The 25,884-nt window shown below is 30.0% G+C and overlaps 3 protein-coding genes and 1 pseudogene across 3 annotated transcripts; all 4 read right to left on the bottom strand.

Annotated features, from left to right (window-relative positions):
* Positions 1 to 5,823: 5,823 nt before the first annotated feature.
* Positions 5,824 to 8,607, bottom strand: LOC115710222 (putative disease resistance protein RGA3). The gene has a single exon (XM_030638569.2). The coding sequence runs from the start codon at positions 8,464 to 8,466 to the stop codon at positions 5,956 to 5,958; it is 2,511 nt and encodes an 836-aa protein (XP_030494429.2). The 5' UTR covers positions 8,467 to 8,607; the 3' UTR covers positions 5,824 to 5,955.
* Positions 8,608 to 13,299: 4,692 nt separating this feature from the next.
* LOC115710223 (putative disease resistance protein RGA4) lies at positions 13,300 to 16,540 on the bottom strand. Its single transcript, XM_030638570.2, has 2 exons — positions 13,909 to 16,540; positions 13,300 to 13,556 (listed from the first exon to the last, which is right to left on the bottom strand). Exon 1 carries the CDS (start codon positions 16,451 to 16,453, stop codon positions 13,919 to 13,921), a length of 2,535 nt encoding a protein of 844 aa, XP_030494430.2. The 5' UTR covers positions 16,454 to 16,540; the 3' UTR covers positions 13,300 to 13,556; positions 13,909 to 13,918.
* Positions 16,541 to 19,244: 2,704 nt separating this feature from the next.
* LOC133029019 (bystin-like) lies at positions 19,245 to 22,563 on the bottom strand. The gene is made up of 9 exons (XM_061112311.1): positions 22,544 to 22,563; positions 22,114 to 22,444; positions 21,943 to 22,022; positions 21,337 to 21,384; positions 20,997 to 21,143; positions 20,834 to 20,906; positions 20,648 to 20,732; positions 20,330 to 20,360; positions 19,245 to 19,485 (listed from the first exon to the last, which is right to left on the bottom strand). The coding sequence occupies exons 1-9, from the start codon at positions 22,561 to 22,563 to the stop codon at positions 19,245 to 19,247; spliced, it is 1,056 nt and encodes a 351-aa protein (XP_060968294.1).
* Positions 21,819 to 25,867, bottom strand: LOC115711076 (bystin-like; annotated as a pseudogene).
* Positions 25,868 to 25,884: the final 17 nt, after the last annotated feature.

Raw genomic sequence — 25,884 nt, 5'->3', positions numbered from 1 at the left:
GGACTCATACCCAAATCTTGCATTCAAGACGCTGAAATCATCCTAAAACTTCATACTGTTAATTAAATACTTCACTTGCTTCTTCTAAACAACCACACATAGCATACATACATATCTAATAAAGCATTTTCCAATAGTATTGGCCGAAATTTCTTCATATCAACATATCGATGAAGATAGCTATACCAAGTAACAGGGCAATTGTGACTGCATCAGGCTCTTTTTCACAACTCTCCATCTGTAGAAATAGATCAACTGCTTCAACCGGCATTGAGTTAGTTATCATCACATTCCATGACACCAAATATTTAACCAAGTTAATTATCTAACATCTTCTTCATGTATGAGACATTGTAAGATGATGTGCAATGTTGTAAATTCGTGCGCGTCGTACTGGCTCGGCCCATATTTTCTGTGCTTTTCAAAATATGGGTTGTGATGTGTTATGCCCTATATGGGTCTTACTGTACTGCGCCACCATTTTCAAAGGGTAGGCTCGGTATTTTCATGTCGTGCTTTGCTCGGATTCGTACCGTGCTTTGTTCGTATCAGTCCACTTTTCTTAAAAAGATTAGATCGTTTTCATATCCGGGCTCAAGTTTGCATTTTACTTTTTTGCATTTTTTTTTTACAATTAATGAGTTAATTACTAAATTATATGTATATTTTATAGTTTCAATTATATTTATGTAATCCTTCAATAATATTTTAAGCAGTCATATAAAAAAAAATTAAAATTATTAGAATTTAAATATTTACCTATAAAATCTTAAATTTTTATATCACACTCTATAAATAAATTAATATATAGTTTTAGTTTTATATTTTTTAATAATTTTATTTTTTTTTAGATTTAATAATTTTAAATTTATAGAATTATAATATTTAGTGTTATTTAAATTTTATAATTATTTTATCATTGACAAATACATATATTATTATTATTATTAAAATATAGGATTTTTTAATGTTTCGTGTCGCGCTTTTCGGGCTTGTCGCGTGTCGTGCCTTTTGGACTAGTCTATTCGTGCTTATGTGTTGAGTCTGTTGTGCTTCTCGTGTCATGTCGTGCTTAATCACATATTTGCTATGTCGTCTCGTGCCAATTTATAGCACGTGTCGTATCGTGCCCAAACCCATTTTTTTTCATATCTAGTCGTGCTCGTATCTTCCAAGCTCATGCCAATTTCGTGTTATGTCAAAAAGCTCGTCTCATATTTAAAACACTAGATGTGTTAGTTAGCCTAGAGGTGTTCATCAAATCGAATATGCACTATTTTGCTCATAGTGTATCTTATCCGCACTAAGTGTGGATTTTGTATTTTTGGATCCAATCCAATCCACACAATAGCTCAAATCCAATCCAATTCGCAAAAGTGCGGATTAGATCGGTTATTTTGGATTGGTTACTTTTTTATATTAAATTATTTAATATTTATGAAAAAAAAAATCCACATAACTAGCAAAAAAATAAAACACATTATTGTTTCATGTCTCTAACAATAAATTAAAATAAAGAAAATAACAAATAACAAATTCAAAGGAAGAAAAAAAAAATTGTATGTACAAAGAACTTGTTAATTTATTTTTAAATTGTATGTAGAAAAAAAATTATATTTAAGAATGGAATATATATTTAATCTATTAATTTAAAATATAATTGTGTTATATGTATTAGATTTTTAAATTACTATTTTTTTACTTTAAAATATTATTTGTATGTATAATTTTTTATTTTTTTTTTTATAAATGTGTATGGATTAGATTGGATCGGTTACTTTTACATGTCAATCAACATCCAACCTGCACAAGTGCAAATATCCGCATTTTGCAGATTGAATTGGGTTAGATCGACTATTTTATGAACACCCCTAAGTTAGCCATTGTTCCAACATTAGGTCTTTGCCTCATAGACTCCATTTCTTGACAAACTTCCAATGCATCATCAAACCTTGCATTATGAGTGTTCAGGGATTCTAGCTAAACATTTAATAATATAAATATATATTGCTTTAAATATACACATATTATATAAATATATATATGAATTTAAATACACACATATATCATATACATTGCTTTAAATAAAATTAGGCACAAATTACGTAGTTCAGTAAACTTTATTCCCCTACATCTACAGTAGCAAGGAGTCAGTATTGCATCTTTATGTAAAAGATTATAAAGATTAAGAGAAAATACTGTCTATTTTTGGGCACGTGTGGTAACCTAGATTAGGTTACTTTTTTGTGTGAGATAAATAGGATGTATTAGACAATATAATTATGTTTGTAAGAAGAAAAAGAAACTGTAAGGATTGTCGACGTGTTTGAAGGTGGTGTGAACAGTTTAGTTTTTTTTATAGAAGGTTATGAAATAAGCAACCTAATTTTCATAGAAGGTTGTGAAATTGGCAGCCTGACTTTCATAGAGGGTTATAAAATAGGCAGTATGATTTTTATAGAAGCTTGTTAAATAAGAAGCCTAGAGGTTGTTTGGCTTTACAGTTTAAAAGTTGTTTTCTGTTTTTAGAACTGAAATCAGTTTTTAAAAACTATTAGGAGTCGTTTGGCAAAAAAAATTAAAAACTGTTTTTTAAAAAATTGAATTTTAAAAAACTAGAAAACAGAAAACATCAAAATGTTGTTTTTAATTTTCAAAAACAATTTTTTTTATCTAACATATTATATTTTATATTCTGCTCACATACTTAGATCCTAGACCTGAAACCATACCCGAACCTAAACCCGGATGGGTTAATGTCATGGTATGGTGCTAAAATATTGAATTTTTTTTCGTAAGAAAAAATCTAAAAATAGTTTTTAAAAATTTGTGCCAAACACTATTAAATTTTTAAAATAACAAAAAACTATTTTTTATTCTCACTTTTAAAAACTCAATTTTAAAAACTGACAACTGAAAACACAACCAAACAAGTTCCTAGTCTTTTATCGAAGCTTGTTAAACAGGCAGCCTGGTGAATGATAAATGTGATTAATTAAAAAGACTATTAGGAATGGGATGGTTGTGTACAAAAGAGAAGTGATGAGATGGGATGGTTGTGTGTAAGAGAGAAAAATAGAATGTATTAGACAATATAATGATGAAATAAGAGTTAGTTTTACAGAGAGACTCTTCTGCGCTTCTGAGTTGTGTGTTGTGAGTTCCATCAATCTTCCTTTTATAGGAGCTAAGTATTAACCTACCTTCCATAAAATCTACCCTACATACCACCTCCCAAACGAGTTGCACTAATCTTATCTTATTATCAATTTGTATCGACCAACTTGTGTAGTATCTCATCATTAAAGTGTTTCACCAAAGGTTCTTATTAAAGGTAATAACTCTTACTATTATGCCCTTTTATCTATCAACACCCTGCAACCATCAAGTTCCAAGAAACAACATCTATAGTCGGCATCTCATCAAGAACTTATCGTGCCTCCAATAATATGGAAACTAGACCATTCCCAACAACAAGTTTATATCAAGTCCAATTTTCACAACAGCAGCATGAATTTGCAACCCAACCCACAAATAATGGGATGCTGAACATGCCTTTAAGACACGAGGGTATGTGTAATTATCCAGCTTTTAAAAACAAGAAGACCATCATCATACAGGTAATTGTTACAATGCTTTCTGATCATGACATTAAAGAAGACAACATTCTTCATGTTGAGAATCATGGGGATCCATCTCAAAACCAATTGGCTATGAGTGGAGTAGCCCATGTTCTTATATATGGCTCAATTCTCTACCATTTATTCCATGTGGGACATTGTCCACAATACTTCACATGCATTTTACCAAATATGTGGTGGGTAATCCTTGTTTCCCCATTGGCTGCATAAGCCCTCATAACCTTAATACCTAGTGTTGGATTCTAATGAAGATGTTGGTCGAAAAGATCTTGGAATGGAGTTTCTAGAGTGTTTTGATATTTGGGCACTCATCAAAAAGTCTTTCAAGCAAGTCATTAGCCAGAAATGGGCTATCATGCACAAGCAAGTTTAAACATTAATTATAGTGTATATTCCATGATTCTCTTGAAATTGTTTACTCATAATATTTAAAAAATTAAAATGGTACTGACCAATAAAATTATATCACATGTACACTTGTATATACATAAACAATACAAGTTGGCATTTAACTACTCACTATAGTAAATACCAAAACAAAATTAAAGTTTGATTTCGCTCCAAAAAAAACTGTAAAATTAAGCATAGCAGAAATTGTAACTCGGATAGTTTTACTACAATTTTCTCGTTTTTCTTTTTCATTTTTGGTAAATTAATATTATATAATTGAAATTACTTCAAACACCAAACAAAATTGCACATACTGTATCCAAGCAAAATCCAACAGAAGAAAATGTTGCATTTTTATTTCTCTACATTTTCTTACCTACAAAAAAAAAATCCACACTCCAAACAAACCTTAGAAATTGATGGGGAAAAATAATAATAAATAAACTATAAACTAAATCCACTCAGCTGCACAAATGTTTCACATATAAAATCCCAGAATTATATCTTCTCCCTGGAAAAAGAAAATGGTATACTTCCCTTGACACCCTCTGTCACCGGTGAGTACGTTCGCAAAAATGAAACTCACGTAAAAGCAGTCGAGTATGTGGTTTAATTCGATGCAAAGCAAAATATACGATTAAATTCCGACAAACTTACATGCTGCAACAACACAACGAGCCTTGCAAACCCGAGAAAAGGGCATTAAAATAAAAATATGATTTGAGGCCAAAAACACAAGAATGGATTATAAGAAAATACCTTTGCAAGTAATTGATCAATCTTCCTCCATAGGAACCTCTGGAATATCAAACCTATCTTCTTCAATAGTCTTATTGATCACAGAAATAGAGGAAGGTAATTTAAGGTCAAGGAAACAATAAATTACATCACCATTGAATCTATAGGGACAGCTAAATTATTTAGTCATAAGAAACTATGAAAATAAAAACAAATAAAGAAAAAAAAAACAGCAATTGTAAGACAAAGAATATCAATTAGCATAAGATCATCCTCCTTCTCACCCCGAGTAATCTACATTTAACCAGAGAAAATGATTACATATCGATCTTAGTTATGTTAACAAAAGACACCTAATTGTAAAAGAATCAATAACTTTGCCAGTCTCAAACTCTTACTTGGAACACCCAATTGAATGTTTAAATACCTTTGCACGAATGCAAGCAGCGATTGATGCCATATTACAGGCAAAATTCTTGTGTCATTCGAAAATCTCACAAATTGTGCAACAAAAGCATCAAGTGCCCGATATGGAAAAGCATACTTTTTCCCCAAAAGGATCTTTATAAAGTAACTGCAAGTATTTAAACCCAACAATGTCAAGACATTAACAATTTGAAACGTCAAATAGGTTATGTTTCATCATTAGTTGGCGAACGGGTGTAGAATACATTTCAGATCAATAATCATTGATGGATAACATCTTATAGAATATACAATGCTTCTATTCTAACATACAATGTGTAAAATGTATTGGAGTACCTTGTTGTACCACAATATTCCATATCAGCAAGTTTCAACAATGCAACACTGCAAAAGCATATAAAAGCTTGTTTAAAATATTGAATAATATCACAAAACAACACTAATGTAAGGATACGCGGCCCTTATGGGGTGCAAGATGAGCTATTGCATAAGGCCCGAAAAATAAAGGGCCCAAAAAAATAAAGGGTCTAATATATATTTTTTAATGCCCTTCAATTTTTTTTTATGAACTCAATTTTTTAAAGGACTGACAACTTATCATTCCTCTCTGTTATAAAATACTAATTAATATCAACAAACATGAATGGAACAGGGAACATGAGTATATACCATACCATACCATGTATGTAATGTATGTATGTATGTATACATCAACAACAAAAGTAGATGCATACCTCTTCCTTCCTTCTCCTCGTGATGATCAATCAGCTTCACCAATAATACGATTGGGAATATGAGCAATTTTATGCCAATCTGAGCCTACTTCTTGTTTGCATGCTTCCTGTAATGCATTACAATATTCAATCTCCAAATGTGTGAGGGAAGTGAGGTCTTCCATCCCATCAGGAAGAGACAACAGTTCTGGACAATGCTTAATCACAATCTTCTCAAGTGACGTGAGTTTTGGCAGCCACTCCGGTAATTTTGATAAGTTGGGACAACCTTCAATATGTAACTTTTGTAGGGTCTTAGCAGATTGTTGGAGCCATTGGGGCAGATCTGTTGTCTCTGGTAATCTACAAATAACAAATGTGTGGAGGCTCAACTGAACATCTTTATTAATAAATTCACTTGCCAAGTTGAGTTGATCACAAACAACTATAGAGAGAGAACGTAATGTAGTGCAATTTATCAAGTCATGGGGCAAGGATCTCAAATTTTTACATTCACCGATAATCAACAAACGAAGAGACTTCAAGCGTCCAATTCCACCCTCTGCCAAAAAGCTCTGTTTTGTGGTTAACCAAAGAGTCCTTAGGCTTACCAAATTCCCTATATCCTTGGGTATTTCCTCAAGCTCCACACATCCACCAAGAATCAAAGTTTGCAAACTTTGCAACTTGCAAATTGAATCAGGTAGTCTCTTCATCTTTTCATTACATGTCAAGTTAAGATATCTCAACTGCTTCATGGTCCCAATCGAATTAGGCAACACCTCGAACGATAAATCTAACAAATCAAACACTCGTAAGTGCTTGAATGTTGAGATGCATGTAGAAAGGAATAACTGCACAACTTCATCCTTCTCATCTCCAGTACGCTTAACATGAATACTCTTTAGTTTCTTTAGCTTACTCAATTTTTTTAAGTTATTCTCATTGATAACAACTCTTAAATATCTTACCGCATCAGAAATCTTTCTATCGTCGTTGGAATTTACAATTGAGCACTCATTTTGGGTTATTGAGCATGCAAGATTGTGAATTAAATCATGCACTCTAAAGAAAATTTCAAAATAATTTTCATCAGGATCAACTTGAAATAAAGATCTGTTGCACAACTCTACAAAGCATGAGTCCCCAATATCTTCGGGGTCCTTTTTATTTTTAGGCGAAGGAAGGATTCCAAGTGCCATCCAAATACAAATGAAATCCAATCTCGACATCAAATTATCCTCTTCGAAAGTAGAGCAATAAGCAAAACACTGTCTCAAAGATGGAGACATTGCATTGTAACTTAATCGTAATGCAGGTAAAATGCGACCTTCTTCTTGTTCTAACTCCCAAATTTTGCTATCTCTTACCTTTTTCCACTCATGAGCTCCAGTCTTCAACCGAAGGAGACTGCCCAAAGTCTTCAATGCCAAAGGAACCCCACTACACTTTTGCACAATTTCTTCACCAATTCTTTTGAGTTCAGGATATTTTGATGCGTCTTCTTCACCTTGAAATGCGTACTTGAAAAACAAAGACAAAGAATCCTTCTTAGGTAGGCCCTTCAATTCATAAGGTTCTGTTCCACCCATGATTGAAGCAACTTTACTACTTCGTGTTGTCACTATAATTTTGCTTTTCTTAGAACCCACTGATAACAACTCCGCAAATTCCTGCCACTTAAAAGGATCCTCATTCCATACATCATCCAACACAAGTAGAAACTTTTTATCCTTCAAAGTCTCACTCAAGGATCTTTGCAACTGCTCTAAATTAGTCAACTTACTAATCTCAGCTTCATTATTAGTTGCACTCATAATAGCATCTTTCATTAGTGTAATGATATTGAAATCTAGAGATACACTAACCCAAATCTTCAAATCAAACTTTTCATCAACCTTCCCATCATTGAAAACTGATTTGATAAGTGTAGTCTTTCCTAAACCCCCAATTCCCATTATAGATACCACAGGAATTTGATTCTCAATTTTGTGATCATCCATCCATATCATATCTAGGATCTCTTCTTTTTCACGATCTCTACCAATAACATCCGAAGGGTTAACAAAGGAGTGAGTCATCACTCTATTCTCCAACACGAGAGAGTTTTGTTGCACATTCAGCTGAGTTTTGATCAAATGAAACGTTTCCATATTCTTAGCAATCTCATCTAATTGTTGTCGTATCTCTTTAACTCGATGAACAACACTAAAACGATAAACAAGATGATTGGACCACGAAAAGAAACGACATACCTTTCTACCAAAAGAGGCATATTGTTTGACAACTTGCCTCCTGAGTAACTCACACTCAAATTCATCGAGCACATCCACTGCCTCATGGAACACATCCTTAAGGTGATTGAGCCAGTTTTTGAGCTGGGGGTTGTTTTCTTGCTTAGTTTCAGCATCCAGGAGCACATCTTGGAGGGCTAATGTGATTAGCTTAAGCTTGTCAAGATCTTGTTTCATGCCCCATGCCAAGCTAACCTCTTGATAAGCAAGAGAACCCAGTTTGTCCAAGACATTTCCAGCTATGGTGTAAGCTAGATCTGCCATTTTCAATCTTGATGAACTGAGAAAAGTAGTGAAGATTGTTGAGACTTAGAGAGAGTGAGTGAATAATTAAGATAAGAGTAGTTGGCCTCATTATGATCGTTCTCATATATTCAACAACTCTTATAATATAATTAATGGACCCAACATTAATTGAGCAACACACTGTGTTAGGGGCATGTACGATATTATAAGCATTATGCATGAACAAAACATATTTTTGTTTTCTGAGCGTATTTTATTCTATACATGAATAAAAAAATCAAAAAGAAAGAAAAGGAGAGTCTCCCTTATATATATATATATATATACACACTAGTATATTGTTACGTACGATGCACGTATGCTATGTTTTATATTAAATATTATATTATGAGTTCGGAATGAAATAAATGAATAAAAAATAAATAATATTTAATTTAGAGAGATTTGAATAATAAATTTAAATTAAACTTTTATGTCCAGTAAAAACATATTGGAAACAATAATAATAAGGTTATAATATATGTTTATTTAATTTTTTAGGTTTAATTATTGGATTTATTTTTTGAAATTTGAATTTAACCGTGTAGATATTTTTTTTAATTTAAAAAAAGATTGTTTAATTTTTTTGGTTTAATTATTGGGTTTATTTTTTGAAATTTGAATGAAGCAGTGTAAAAAAATATGTAAGTTAATCGTAAATATTATTTAATTTTTTGGTTTAATTATTGGATTTATTTTTTGAAATTTGAATTTAACCGTGTAAAAAAATTTCAAAAATGGTAGGATTTGTTAGAGAGATATGTGGGTAAGATATTTTTTTCAATTTAAAAAAAAATTGTTTAATTTTTTGGGTTTAATTATTGGGTTTATTTATTTGTTAACGTTTAACGTTAACAGTCTGTTAAGTTAATCATGTAAGGCTAAAAGAATCATTAAACCAAGAATCGTTAAACCAAGAATTGCCGTTAGATAAGTACTTTTAATATATAAAGATATATATATATATATATATATATATATATATATAGAAGAATAAACTTATAAAACATCACATCATAGATAATAGAGAAAGAAATATTTAGGCTTGTGAAGCTTAAATAACTACTGCTACACGAATCACTAGACACACTAAGATCATCTCCAATGGAAGATTTAAAATTTTGTACTAAATTTGGCACAAAAAAAAAATAAATTTGTGTTATATTTAGTCAACTATTTATAATTGTGTTCAAATGCCCATGATTTAAATAAGAAAAAAATAATGGGATTATTTCACAAATACACAAAAATAATAAAAAAAAAATTACAAAAATAAGGTTTCTCACGGAATTTTAAATATTTTTACGATTTTTTTAATTTTATTTACAGAAAATACAGTCTTTTTATATTGTATTCTTGTTAATTTATTGTTAATTTTTTGCTATATGTATATTATTTTTTGTTGTTGTTTTGATATTATTTAGATGTTATTTTAATGTTATTTTTATGTAGTTTTCTTGTTGTTAATTTCTATGAAAAATCGTAAAAATGTACAAAAAAATTTTTAAACGTAAAAATGTAATTTTTTTACAAAAAATAATACTTTATGTAATTATCCCAAATTTAAATGGTACATATATTATCAGGGCCATAAGTACAAATCTTCTAAGGGAAGCTGTATTTACACCCTATAAAATGATAAATACACTCCATTATTTTAAAAAACATAAACTTAAATAATTTTTAAAATTTGCTCTAAATATTTTTTAAAATTTTTTTCCTCACATTATTTTATGTTAATTTCAATACTTATTTTGATTTCATTTTCATAATTTTTTTTAACTCATGTATATATATTTTTATTTTTTTTCTAAGAAAATTTCATATAATTTTTTATTTTAATTTTTTTGTTATAATATTTAAAATATAATTTATTTTTATTTAATAGGTATATTTTTTTTAAGAATATGAATTAGAAGAAAAAAGTTAAACAAAAATTAATACAATTGAAGATATAAATTTTATATAAAATAAAAATTATTAAAATGAGGTGTCTTTATAAATTTTTGGGTGTAAATAAAATTTCCCATCTTCTAATTAAGCTCAACATTACTGAGCTTGAGAGTTTTCATGATTCTCTGCTTTTATAAGTAGTCTAACTCTGGTCACCTCTTGCCACCTCTCAGCAAAGCCCCCCAAACTCTTTCGTTGTGCTCTGTTGGCATCTCTTCGAATCGACCATGCATGCATGAATAGTGTTGTAGCCCTGAAACGATTTGATACTTGTAAATCATCAACTTAAAAATCCAACATGGCTGCAACCCAATTGAACTCATACCAAAGCAACAGAACCCAAATTTTGCATTCCAGATGCATGCTGAAATCATTGAAATCCATGATACAATTCGTACTGTTAAATACTTTACTTGCTTCTTCTAAACAACCACACTTACCATACATATCTCTAATAAAGCATTTCTTCATATCGAGAAATTGGGACTGCATCAGGTTCTTTTTCACAATTCTCCATCTGTAGAAATAGATTAACTGCTTCACCTAGCATTGAGTTACTTACAAAAACTGTTATCATCACATTTCATGAAACCAAACTTTTCTTAATTATCAAACATCTTCTTAATGTACGAGACATTGTAAGATGATGTGCAATGCCTCAAATTCGTGCATGTCATGTTGGCCTGGATCATATGTTTCCGTACTTTTCAAAAATATGTTTTTGTGCATGTCATGTTGGCCTGGATCATATGTGTGTTACCGTCAACCTCTTATTATAGTTTTTTAGTTAACTTTTGTGTTCAATTTTTTTTTTTGTAGTATCTGTTATAGTTATAATATCATTTCTATACATTTTTTAAAATTTTCGAATAGTTTACAATGCTGAAATTAGGTTTAAAGTTTTTTAAACATGTGTGGTAGATTGAAATATCAGGTTCTCTGTTTTCGGTACTAGAAACTATTTAGAATTTTTTTAAAATTTACAAGGATGATATTATAACTATAATGAATATCGTTATAAAAAATTTAAAAAAAATATTTCGATATGTGATATCGGGCATAAAAATTGACTAAGAAATTGTAACAAGAAGTTGTAATTAACACTCCTTAATATACAAATAAAATAAAGTATTGCTATAAATGTCGGTTTCCATAGTAAATTTAAATTATTTAAATTTAATTTTTTTGAGAGGTAATTATTAAAATTTTAATTGTTGTATGGAAATTAGATAAAATGTGATATTTTAATTATTGAGTGACAAACAATTTTCATTAATTTCTTTTTGGGGAATTACCTCGATAAGTTACACATTTTTTTTGGTTGAACTTTAGTTGTGCTTTGGATTGCTGTATAAATTGCGAATCGAGTTGGGTTACTGTGTGAGTTGCGATGTAGATTGCAAATTGAATTAGGTTGCTGCGTAAGTTGCGATTAGGACATTTACCGTAAAGCATTGTATATTTGTAGTTTATACAAATTTTACCGTATAAATAGAAAAAAAAAATACTTTGAAATGTATAAATGAATGAACCTCTCATCTTTTTATATATATATATATATTTGTAGTTTATATACATTGCTTTAAAAAAAGATGAGACACAAATTTACGTAGTTCAGCAAATTTTATTTCCCTACGTCTACGGTAGCAAGGAGTCAGTACTACATTTTTATTAATGTGAAAGAATACAAAGATGAAGAGCAAATAGTATCTATTCTTGTACAAGATGATCAATGTTGGGCACGTGTGGTAACCTAGATTAGGTTAGTTTTTTTTGTGAGTATTTTTTTTTTGGTAATTTAGAATTTTTTTTTTTTTGTGAGTATTTAGTAGATAAATAGGATGCATTAGACATTATAATTATGTTTGTAAAAAGAAAAAGGATTGTAAATAGAGGAACTTATAATTCATGAACAAGCTTGGTGAACTATATAGACTGTCGACGGGTTTGAAGGTGGTGTGAGCACTTTAGTTTTTATAGAAGGTTATTAAATAGACAGCCTAGTTTTCAAAGAATGTTATGAAATAGGCAGTCTGATTTTCATAGAAAGTTATAAAATAGGCAGTTTGATTTTTATAAAAACTTGTTAAATAAGCAGCCTAGTTTTTATAGAAGCTTGTTAAATAGGTAGTTTGGTGAATGGTAAGGGTGTGGTTAATCAAAAAGACTATTAAAAATGAAATGGTTGTGTATAAAAGAGATGTAATGAGATGATGAGATGGTTGTGTGTAAGAGAGAAGAATGATGAAATGAGAGCTAGTTTTCGAGAGAGACTCTGTACTTCTGAATTGTGTTGTGAATTCCATCAGTCTTCCTTTTATAGGAGCTAAGTATTAACCTACCTTTCATAAAACCTACTCTACATACAACCTTTCCCAATTATAAATTATCACACTTCCCATACATGAAAACTAGACCATTCCCAACAAACAAATTTCTATCAAGTCCAATTTTCACAACAGCAGCATGAATTTGCAACCCAACCCACAAATAATGGAATGCTGAACATGCCTTTAGGACACAAGGGTATATGTACTATCCAATTTTTGAAAACAAGAAGACCATCATCATACTGGTAATTGTTTACAATGCTTCTGATCATGACATTAAAGAAGACAACATTCTTCATAGGCATTTCATCAAATAAGTGGTGGGTAATCCTTGTTTCCCCATTGGCTGCATAAGCCGCCCTCATAAGCTTAATAGCTAGTGAAAAATTCTGATGAAGATGCTGGTCAAAAAAGATCTTGGAATGGAGTTTCTTGAGTGTTTTGATATATGGGCACTCATCAAAAACTCTTTCATTAACTGGTCACCATCGGAATAGTAAATACCAAAAGGAAACTATAGTTTGAAAGATTTCGCCTCAAAAAATTGTGATTTTAAGCATAGCAAAAATTGTAGCTTAAGTAGTTTTGCTACAAATATCCTCTTTTTTCTTTTTAATTTTGGTAAATTAATATTAAAAAAATTGAAATAACTGAAAAAAAATAAACATCACTTAAAAACCCAAAGGAAATAAAATAATACACATAAAATGTCTTTATTGAACAAATTTCCTACACTTAATGGTAGACTTCAGCAAAACAAATTTACTCCTGGGGCAAAGGGAAAATCTGCACAATGCACACACAAACATACCTATTAATTAGCTCAAGAAAAATGAATAAAAATAAAATGTGTTTTTGTATATTCATTGTAAAATATATTCTACATGTGTACATATTCTACATTTATAAACATATAACAAAAGTAATATTTCCTCTCTATTAAGATTACAACAAAAATTAGTACCATAATTTTATTAGAATACAACATCATATATACATGACAAAATGATCCAGGTGATAGTTTTAAGCCAAATGTTTTTATTGAAATGACATATTTTGCCTTAATTATTTCATTTACTTTTGTTGGTCTCCTATTCATATATAAAAATTTAATGAGTAATTAAAACTAGAAGAGTACCTTCTCCTTCTCAGTTCTCATCATCATCACCATCATAATCATCAATAGAAAGGTTAGGAATATGAGCAATCTTTTGCCAGTCCTTCCCTTGTCCTTGTTTGCATCTTTTCTGTAGTGCATCACAATCTTCAATCAGCAAATGTGTGAGGGAGGTGAGGCCTTCCATCCCCTCTGGTAGAGTCAATAATTTTGGGCAATCCCTAATCACAAGCTTCTCAAGTGACATGAGTTTTGGCAGCCACTCCGGCAATGTAGCTAATTCGGAACAATCTTCAATATGTAGATATTGTAGGGTCTTCGCAGCTTGTTGCAGCCATTGGGGCAGATCCGTTGTCTTTGGTAACTCATCAATCGCAAATGTCTGAAGGCTCAGCTGAACATCTTCATTAACAAATTCACTTGCCAACTCGAGTTCTTTACAATTAAGTATTAATAGAACACGTAATGTAGTACAATTTCTCAAGTCATTTGGCAAGGCTTTCAAATTTTCACATCCCTTAAAACCCAAGAAACGAAGAGACTTTAAGCGTCCAATTCCACCATCTGCCAAAAAGCTTTGCTTTGTGGTTAATCCAAGAACCCTTAGGCTTTCTAAATTACCTATTTCCCTTGGTAATTCTTCAAGCTCCTCACAACCAAAAAGACACAGATTTTGCAAACTTTGCAGCTTACAAATTGAATCGGGGAGTCTCTTCAGCTTTTCATTATTGGTCAAGTCAAGATATCTCAATTGCTTCATGGCTCCAATCGAACTAGGCAGGACCTTAAAAGATAAACCAACCAAATCAAACACCCGCAAGTTCTTGAATCTTGAGATGCATGTAGAAAGGAATAACCGCACAACTTCATCATTCTCATCTCCGGTACACTCAACATGAATACTCCTCAATTTCTTTAACTTACTCAACTTTGTTAAGTTGTTCTCATTGATAACAATTCTTAAATATCTTATACTATCAGAAATCTCTCCACTGTTAGAACTTACAATAGAGCACTCTCTTTGGGTGATTGAGCATGCAAGATTGTGAATTAAATCATGCACTCTAAAATTTTGGTTGATTTCAAAATAATCATTACTAAAATCATTTACTTGAAAGAAAGACCTGCCCCACAACTCTAGGAAGTATGATCTACCAATATCTTCCAACTCAACTTTGTTGTTAGGTGAATGAAGGATTCCAAGTGCCATCCAAATACTAATCAAATCAAAGCTTGACATCAACCTGTCCTCTTTGAAAGTTGAGCAATAAGCAAAACATTGTTTCAAAGATGGAGACATTGCATTGTAACTCAATCGCAATGCAGGCAAAATATGACCTTGCTCACGTTCCAACTCCCAAATTTTGCTGTCTCTGACAATTTTCCACTCATGAGCTCCAGTCTTCAACTGAAGGAGACTGCCCAAAGTCTTCAATGCCAAAGGAACCCCACTACACTTTTCCACAATTTCTTCACCAATTCTTTTGAGTTCAGGATATTTTGATGCGTCTTCTTCACCTCGAAATGCGTACTTGAAAAACAAAGACAAAGAATCCTTCTTAGGCAGGCCCTTTAATTCATAAGGTTCTGTTCCACCCATGATTGAAGCAACTTTACTACTTCGTGTTGTCACTATAATTTTGCTTTTCTTAGAATCCACTGATAACAACTCTGCAAATTCCTGCCACTTAAAAGGGTCCTCATTCCACACATCATCCAACACAAGTAGAAACTTTTTATCCTTCAAAGTCTCACTCAAGGATCTTTGCAACTGCTCTAAATTAGTCAACTTACTAATCTCAGCTTCATTATTAGTTGCACTCATAATAACATCTTTCACTAGTGTACTGACATCGAAATCTAAAGATACACAAACCCAAATCTTCAAATCAAACTTTTCATCAATTTTCCCATCATTGAAAACTGATTTGATAAGTGTAGTCTTTCCTAAACCCCCAATTCCCATTATAGATACCACAGGAATTTGATTCTCAATTTTGTGATCATCCATCAATATCATATCTAGGATCTTTTCTTTTTCACGATCTCTACCAATAAAATCTGAAGGGTTAATAAAGGAGTGAGTCATCACTCTATTCTCCAACACGAGAGAGTTTTGTTGCACATTCAGCTGAGTTTTGATCAAATGAAACGTTTCCATATTCTTAGCAATCTCATCTAATTGTTGTCTTATCTCTTTAACTCGATGAACAACACTAAAACGATAAACAAGAGGATTGGACCGCGAAAAGAAACGGCATACCTTTCTACCAAAAGAGGCATATTGTTTGACAACTTGTCTCCTCAGTAACTCACACTCAAATTCATCGAGCACATCCACTGCATCATGGAACACGTCTTTAAGGTGACAAAGCCAGTTTTTGAGCTGGGGATTGTTTTCTTGCTTAGTTTCAGCATCCAAAAGCACATCTTGGAGGGCTAATGTGATTAGCTTAAGCTTGTCAAGATCTTTTTTCATTCCCCATGCCAAGCTAACCTCTTCATAAGCAAGAGAACCCAGTTTGTCCAAGACATTTCCAGCTATTGTGTAAGCTAGATCTGCCATGAGAGATGAGAAGTTGAAGCAGTGGAGAGCAGAGAGAGCAGAATAAAGTTGTATGCTTTTCACTTGTTGACTTGAGTCTTTCTCATTCACAAGCTAAGCTGGACCGCACTAACTAATATATTCCCTTAAAATCATATTTTTTTTTTTTTTTTTTTTTTTTTTTTTTTTTTGTGTTTTAATTTGGACAAACTAAAGTAAAACCAAGAATTAAAAATAAAGGAGGTCCTGGGGCTAGTTCAAGTGGCCATATGTGGGTGTGTGAGTGTTGGAGGTCCTGGTTCGAGTCCCAGGTAAAACATGATGTAATATATAAACGCTTAAATCAAAAAAATAAAAAAACAAAAAAGAGGAGTTACGTCAAAAAAAAAAAAAGAGTGGTACTGTTATTATAATATTTTAGTTAATTTTTGTGTTTAAAAATACGATCTGAAATATTTGTTTTCAATTTTTTTTTTTGTGAAAGTATCCATTATAGTAATAATATAATTTTTGTAAATTTTTGAATAGTTTACAGTAGAGGTGAGCAAAAAAATTTAAGAAACTGACCAAACCGAGTACACCGATCGCCCGAACACCGAAAGAACCAACACCAAAAAAATCGAAAACCGAAAAAACTGCCTTCGGTTAAAACTGCCTTTGCACGGTCAGTTTTAATGTTAATGGCAAACTGACCGATTAAACCGAGAACTGACCGAACATATATACTATACACTATACATATATAATATAATTATTTTTGTACATATTTAATATACAATTCTATTAAAGTAATTTTACTTCTTATTTTTTTTATTTGAAATCTCAATTATTTATTACTTTATTTTATTATAATTTGATGTATTTACGTATTGTATACACATTTATTAAATAATACGAGTTTTTAATATATCTCATTACCAATTAGTAGAACAAATAATTTGAGCAAATTTAAAAAATTTATTATACATTATTTATTTAACTAAAAAAGTTTTGTTATTAAATTATATGATATTTGATACAATACTTTAATTTTTTTTAATTTCCAAATAATTATAGCAAATTTAAAAACTTCTTTTTTTTAAAAAAAAAAAAAAGAAGATCAGTTTGGTCGGTTTTTTTTACATTTATATAATGGTCGGTCGGTTTTTGGATTATAACCATAAAAATTGAAAATTGAATCTCAGATTTTTTTGTGTGTAAAAAACCGACCAAACCGACCGTTGCTCACTCATAGTTTACAGTGCTGAAATTAAGTTTGAAGTTTTTTAAACACGCGTGGTAAACTGAAATATCAGGTTTTTTGTTTTCGGTACTAAAAACTATTTAGAATTTTTCAAAAATTTACAAGAATGATGTTGTAAGTATAACGAATATCATTGTAAAAAAATTGAAAATAAAATATTTCTACATGTGATTTCGGGCATAAAAATTGACTAAGAAATTATAACAAAAGGTTGTAATTATTACTTCTCAATATACAAATAAAATAAAGTAATGCTATAATTATCATGTTGCATAATAAATTTAAATTATTTCAATTTAATTTTTTTTTTGAGAGAAAATTATTAAAATTTTAATTGTTGTATGGAAGTTAGATAAAATATGATATTTTAATTATTAAGTGAGATAATTTTCATTCAATCTTCATTAATTTCTTTTTGGGGAATTACCTCGGTAAGTTACATATTTTTTTTGTTTGAATTTTAGTTGCAATTTGGATTGCTGCATAAATTGCGAATTGAGTTGGGTTGCTGCGTGAGTTGCGATGTAGATTGCAAATTGAGTCGGGTTGTTGTGTAGGTTGCGATTACGACATTTACTGTAAAGCACTGTATATTTGTAGTTTATACCAATTTTACCGTATAAATAGAAAGAAAAAAAATACTTTGGAATATATAAATGAACAAACCTCTCATCTTTTTTTTTTCTTTCATATTTGTAGTTTATGTATATTGCTTTAAAAAAAGATGAGATACAAATTTACGTAGTTCAGTAAATTTTATTTGCCTACGTTTATGGTATCAAGGAATCAGTACTGCATTTTTATTAATGTGAAAGATTACTAGAGCAAACAATATCTATTTTTGTGCAAGATGATCAATTTTGGGCATTTGCGGTAACTTAGATTAGGTTAGTTTTTCTTTTTTTTTTTTTGTGAGTATTTAGTAGATAAATAGGATGCATTAGACAGTATAATTATGTTTGTAAAAAGAAAAAGGATTGTGAATAGAGGAACTTATAATTCATGAACAAGCTTGGTGAATTGTAAAGACTGTGGACGGGTTTGAAGGTGGTGTGAGCACTTTGGTTTTTATAGAAGGTTATGAAATAAGCAGCCTGATTTTCTTAGAGGGTTATAAAATAGGCAGTCTAATCTTTTATAGAAGCTTGTTAAATAGCCAGCTTGGTGAATGGTGAGGGTGTGGTTAATTAAAAAGACTATATAAAAGAGAAGTGATGGGATGAGATGGTTGTGTGTAAGAGAGAAGAATGATGAAATGAGAGCTAGTTTTCGAGAGAGACTCTTCTGTGCTTCTGAATTGTGTGTTGTGAATTTCATCAGTCTTTCTTTTATAGGAGCTAAGTATTAACCTACCTCTCTTAAAACCTACTCTACATACAACCTCTCCAACCAGTTGCACTAATCTTATCTTTTTATCAACTCTTATCGACCAACTTGTGTAGTATCTCATCCGTAATTACCAAGAGTTTTTATTAAAAGTAATAACCCTTCCTATTATGCCATTTTATCCATACACCCTGCAACCATCAAGTACCAAGAAACAACATCTCTACTCGGCATCTCATCAAACTAGACCATCATGACATTAAAGAAGACAACATTCTTCACAGACATTTCATCAAAATCAAATATGTGGTGGGTAATCCTTGTTTCCTCATTGGCTGCATAACCCCTCATAAGCTTAATAGCTAGTGATGGATTCTGATGAAGATGCTGGTCAAAAAAGATCTTGGAATGGAGTTTCTTGAGTATTTTGATATCTGGGCACTCATCAAAAACTCTTCCAAGTAAATCATCAGCCAGATATGGGCTATCATGCACAAGCAAGTTTAAACTTTAACTGGTCACCATCGGAATAGTAAATACCAAAACGAAACTATAGTTTGAAAGATTTCGCCTCAAAAAATTGTGATTTTAAGCATAGCAGAAATTGTTGCTTAGGTAGTTTTGCTACAAATATTCTCTTTTTCCTTTTAATTTTGGTAAATTAATATTAAAAAATTGAAACAACTGAAAAAAAAAATAATAATAAACATCACTTAAAAACCCAAACGAATTTTTTTACTGTATCCAAGCAAAATCCAACAGAAGAAAATGTTGCATTTTTATTTTTTTTACATTTTCTTTCCTTAAAAAAACAATCCACACTCCAAACAAACCTTAGAAATTGATGGGGAAAAAATAATAAATAAACTATAAACTATAAACTAAGGGCTCGTTTGGAACGCCGTATTAGGTCGTATTGTATTGTATTATATTGAATTGGATTATATATCATATTTTTATATAATACTATGTTAAACTTTAATTTATACTAAAATATTATGTATATAGGTGTCCATAAAAGTCATGACCACATATAGTTTTACATAAAAATATTGTATATAATACAATTCAATATAATACATTACAATACAATACGACCTAATACGGCGTTCCAAACGAGCCCTAAATCCACTCAGGTTCACAAATGTTTCACATATTAAATCCCAGAATTATATCTTCTCCCTGGAAAACGAAAATGGTATACTTCCCTTAACACACTCTGTCACCGGTGAGTACGTTCGCAAGAATGAAACTCAAGTAAAAGCAGTGAGTATGTGGTTTAATTCGATGCAAAGTAAAATATACGATTAAATTCTGACAAAACTTACATGCTGCAACAACGCAATGAGCCTTGCAAACCTGAGAAAAGGGCATCAAAAGAAAAAAATAATTTGAGGCCAAAAACACAAAAATGGATCATAAGAAAATACCTTTGCAAGTAATTGATCAATCTTCCTCCATAGGAACCTCTGGAATATCAAACCTATCTTCTTCAATAGTCTTATTGATGACATAAATAGGGGAAGGTAATTTGAGGTCAAGGAAACAATAAATTACATCACCATTGAATCTATAGGGACAACTAAATTATTTAGTCATAAGAAACTATGAAAATAAGAAGAAAAAAAAAACATCAGTTGTAAGACAAAGGATATCAATTAGCATAAGATCATCCTCCTTCTCAACCCGATTGCGGCTATTATTTAGCTCCCTGGTAATCTCAGGAGTAATCTACATTCAACCAGAGAAAATGATTACATATCGATCTTAGTTATGTTAAGAAAAGAATTGAATATAGAATAAATGAAACTAGTTTAGATAAATGTTCTCACTAGTTTATGATTTTGCTTTTCAAGAAAAGCTCTCAGTTTAACTTTATCTTCCTTCTGCAGTTCATTCTTGTACCTGTAAGCAATGACACCCAATTGTAAAAGAATCAATAACTTTGCCAGTCTCAAACTCTTACTTGGAACACCCAATTGAATGTTTGAATACTTTTGCACTAAGGCAAGCAGCGATTGATGCCATATTACAGGCATAATTCTTGTGTCATCCAAAAATCTCACAAAATGTGCAACAAGAGCATCAAGTGCCCGATATGTAAGAGCATACTTTTTCTCCAAAATAATCTTTATAAAGTAACTGCAAGTATTTTAACTCAACAATGTCAAGACATTTTTCTAGCAATTTGAAACGTCAAATAGGTTACGTTTCATCATTAGTTGGCGAACGGGTGTAGAACACATTTCAGATTAACAATCATTGATGGATAACATCTTATAGAATATACAATGCTTCTGTTCTAAAATATAATATGTAAAATGTATTGGAGTACCTTGTTGTACCACAATATTCCATATCAACAAGTTTCAACAATGCAACACTGCAAAAGCATATAAAAGCTTGTTTAAAATATTGAATAATATCACAAAACAACACTAATGTAAGGATACGCGGCACTTATGGGGTGCAAGATGAGCTATTGCACAGGGCCCAAAAAATAAAGGGCCCAAAAAAACAAAGGGCCTAATATATATTTTTTAATGCCCTTCAATTTTTTAAAGGACTAACAACTTATCATTGATCATTTCTATGTCAATTCCCAAAATCTATTTTCAATTCTAATATTGCTTTTAAGCAATAAAAATAAAAATTTATTACTGCTATTTATTATTTTTTTTGTTGTATTGCAATCAATAATAATTTTTTTAAATTAATTGAAATTTTTTAGTGTTTTGTAAAATATATACAGTATATAATAATATTTAAAAATATTATTTATAAATTGTATTTTTATTTTTGTAGGGGTCTAATTTTTAAAATTAGAAGAGGGTCTCCAAAGTGTTTAAAACGGACCTTAAGAGCTTACCATTATATTAGAACATCAATAGTGTGGTTAGAAAATTACTTCAAAAGCATTATGTGCTTAATATATACAAACCTTGAATGAAGAAGAGGAATAGAAACTTTTTGTATTATGCTCCCAATAATAACAGCTTCCCTTAGATTGCATGTTTTTGACTGTCAATGAAGAAAATAATTGTCAGAAACAAAAAATGAACAAGGAAAATAATTGCTTAAGGAACCACTTGATAAGTTAAGAAGAGTTTACCTCACATAGAGGAAATAGTATTCCTTTATAGAATGCACCAGGTTTGTAAACACACTTTTTCAAGGACTGATACAGAGCAAAATGCAAACGCTTATTCTTTCTAATATCTTCTCTAACCCGTGGCAACAAGACAAGCTTGTAAAAGCACTCTGCCCTCTTCACACCCATATTGGATGCAAAAATTCTCACAGCTTGATACATTGCATTGGGAGACCACTTCTCGGGCTCAGTCAAATACAGAATATCTTCCCAGTTTATCATTGAAGGGATGAGTTTAAACAGCTTAGGTATCTTACCATCTGTACAGTTGCTAAGAACCTTGCCAATAAGTCTGCATAAAACAAGTTCAGACCCACCTTCAATAACACTATCAATTGCAGTTGTGGCACCATATATTAAAGAGAAAAAAAAAAGTAATTACTAAGCATACTGGGTATCCAGCTGAGGCATAGGCTGTACTTCTGCAATTTGGGGAAAAAAATGCAAATGAGTTAATTTGAATTATAGAAAATGCACCCTTTAAACCATATTAGATCCCATGAGTTTGTTTCTTGTGCAAAGTTGAGTAGTGATGGTCAAACCTGAAGACACAATAGCAGCTTTCTCTTTGATCTTTGCAATAATAATGTCAGCAAATTTAGGTTGTGTAATTGTATCTTTTGACATGAATAAGTCGAGTAGTTTCTCATCCTTTTCATCAATTTCCTCCAACAACACAAATAATTATATATATATATATATGGAACACTTCTTAATGGGTAATACCCGGAACTAAAAAAATTAATAAGATAATAATCTAATAACCTTTTATGGCAAGTTTCTAACAATTATTTTTTTAAAAAAAAATTATATTTATTTTTTATAAAATTAGAAATAATAATTACAACTAATAGTTTGAAAAAAATTATAAATTATTTTTAAAAATTAATTAAAATTATTACTTTATTATTTTATGAAATTGTGAGTTTATTAATAATTTATTATTGTAAAACTAAAAATCATTTGCATGTATATTAATGTATTTTTTTATTAGGAGAGTAAGAGCTTGATTGTGAAATCCAGTTGTCTTAATATTATTCATATTCTTAAAATAAAACGCTACAATACTTCTTAGTTCTTACTTAGGCTAGCATTATTAGAGAAATATTATTATCATCCAATGTTTTTTTTGATATTACCATGCATCATTCTCCTAGAATAACTAATGAGATGCTGTTCATTATTTATATTTTTAGAATTGGAAGATGATAATCTTGTCTAGGGGTCAAATATAATTTTTTGTGCATGAAATTCTTGTGTTGGCAATTGTCATTATTCAATAATGTTTATGACACTTTTTTCTTCCTTTATTTATTTTTTTTTTTTTTGTTAAAATTTTCTTCATTGGTTTTGTTCTTATAGATTTGGTAAGCTCAAATATTTAAAAAAAAAATAAAAACATATAAATAATTGTTAATTATAATAAAATTAAAGATTTTAGGTTTAGAAAAAATCTTATACATTTTATATGTATTACAGTTTAAAGCTTAAAATTATTATTATTTTTTTGTTTTCATTAATGCAATTTAGAATTCTAGTTTGAAGAAATTTTATAAAAAGATAAATATACACTTTTTTTTTTTAATCTTTAAAATAATTTTTATTAAAAAAAATAATTTGTTAGTTTTTTAGTGTGTTTTATTTTTTAAATAACAATTCCATTTATAAATTTTTTATTTCTATTAATAGTTTTATCTATTTTAGGAATATAGAGAATAACAAAAAATTAATATTTAATTAATGATTATAAATATCAACCATTAGATATTTGATCCAATGGTCAAGAATAAAATACCCATACATGGTAATACCCATTAAGAGCATACCCATATATATATAAATATATATATATGGGTGACTATTCAATGGTTACATTTTTATTGTAACCATATGGTTACATTTTTCTTTAACCTGTAATAGCAGGTTACTAATAGGTAGACTTTCTTTTTTTAGATTTAATTAATTATAATTAACTATTTTCTTAAAATAATTAATTAAATAGTAGACATTCCTTTTTTAGAATTATTTAATTATAATTAACTATTTTTTTAAAATAATTAATTAAATATTTAACAAGACCTCTTTTAGCAATTAATATTTATATTTAAATCCTTACTTGAATTATTTTAATAATTAAGCCATTTAATTATAATATTTACAATAAAATTTATTTTTTTTACAAAAATTAAACTTCTTTTGACACAAATTAAAATTCTCTTCTTATAATAAATTTTCAAATAATTAATTATTTTTAAATAATATTTAATTATTTTGTTACAATTATATGAACTAAGTATGAGGCCTCAAGCTAATCAATCAAGAACAAGTGCAACCATTTTTTTTTCTCTAAAAAATCCTTCAACTTATTGTATTTTTTACTTTTTAAATATTTAAATAAAAAAATTAAATAATTAAGTGTAATAATTTAAAATTAAGATTACAAGTATAATAAAATTTAAATTATGAAACTATATGTGTATAATTTTAAATTATAAAAAGTTTTGCTATAAAATTTTAAATAATTTTAGATATAAAAAAATAAATTGCTAAAAGATCCTTATATAGTAATAAATTGTAAAAAATTAATTAATAATTATAATTAATTTAAATTTAAAATATAATTAATCTTAATTAAAGTTTTATAATGAAATAAATGATTAGGTTACTTTCAGGTTACAAGTTATTTATTATTTATTTTTATTTAATTTCCAAATTAATCACAACCATTTAATAGTAATCCAATGGCTTAGAAAAATGTAACCATGATGGTTACAATAAAAATGTAACCATTGAAACCTGTTCCATATATATATATATATATTTTGAAAAAAATACATAGAAACAATAAGACAGCCATTGGTCTGGGTCCTTAAATTGTAAACTGAATACAAAAGACCCCATTCTTGTTTTGCAAAAATAGCCTTTGAAACTTTGTATTAACAAAAAAATTTAGAAAAATTCTACTCCCATGCACCTGTTTTGATATCCAAAATAATATTCTGAAGAAAAATTTAGAAATTCTAAAAAATTTAATACAATAGTGTATTGCAACCGTGATTATATTATTTTATAGCCCTGAACACTGATTTTTATATTGTAAATTATTCTAAATTTAAAAAAGTTGTAAAATTTTATCAGCAAAATAATATTGTATGATCGTAGAAACGAGTATGAATTAGGATGGTCGCATTAAGTGATGTTATTTTATGCAAATGTTAGTATTTCACAATTTAGTTTGGCAAATTTCACACTCATGGATCTGAAAAAGGAAAAAGAAAAAACTCACTTGGTAATCGCCATAGCAACTCCGAGTTCCATCGAATACAGCAAATTTATCAATGTAGTGGTCCACTTCATGATCATCCTTGGGCGGGTCTTCGATGATAGTGAGTAGGGAATTGTTAGGGTTTTGGGCAAGGACCTCTTCGTCTTCAACCTCTCTCTGCTGAGCCAGAGCCACTTTGAGTATGTTGGAACTCATACCGGAAGAGATAAACTTCTCTTCCATCTGATGCTACTGCTGCTTCTTGCCATTACTAGATTTGGAACGCTTCTTCGGAGGCAGTGACTTGTCTTGGGCGAGAAAGGGGTGTGGATTCTGGATCCTGTGTTTCTTCTTTCCCGCCATTGATGTAACTGAAAGAAAATTCAGACACAGACACAGTGGTGACTTAGAGGCGAGGGTGACGTGAGAAGAAAGAAAGGGTTTTGGGTTTATAAAACTATGTTTAT

Source organism: Cannabis sativa, chromosome 3 (genome assembly GCF_029168945.1).
Source record: "Cannabis sativa cultivar Pink pepper isolate KNU-18-1 chromosome 3, ASM2916894v1, whole genome shotgun sequence".
Taxonomy (NCBI): Eukaryota; Viridiplantae; Streptophyta; class Magnoliopsida; order Rosales; family Cannabaceae; genus Cannabis; species Cannabis sativa.
This window is presented reverse-complemented; position numbering and strand designations above follow the sequence as displayed.

What these genes read in the sequence shown, in the direction of transcription:
- LOC115710222 (XM_030638569.2), bottom strand. Translation starts at nt 8,466, where the DNA reads ATGGCAGATCTAGCTTACACCATAGCTGGAAATGTCTTGGACAAACTG.
- LOC115710223 (XM_030638570.2), bottom strand. Translation starts at nt 16,453, where the DNA reads ATGGCAGATCTAGCTTACACAATAGCTGGAAATGTCTTGGACAAACTG.
- LOC133029019 (XM_061112311.1), bottom strand. Translation starts at nt 22,563, where the DNA reads ATGCCTCAGCTGGATACCCA. An exon ending in CTGCTTGCCTTAGTGCAAAA is followed by an intron (nt 20,907 to 20,996) that starts GTATTCAAACAT and finishes CATTGCTTACAG; the next exon opens with GTACAAGAATGAACTGCAGA. An exon ending in AAAAGCAAAATCATAAACTA is followed by an intron (nt 20,733 to 20,833) that starts GTGAGAACATTT and finishes GGTTGAATGTAG; the next exon opens with ATTACTCCTGAGATTACCAG.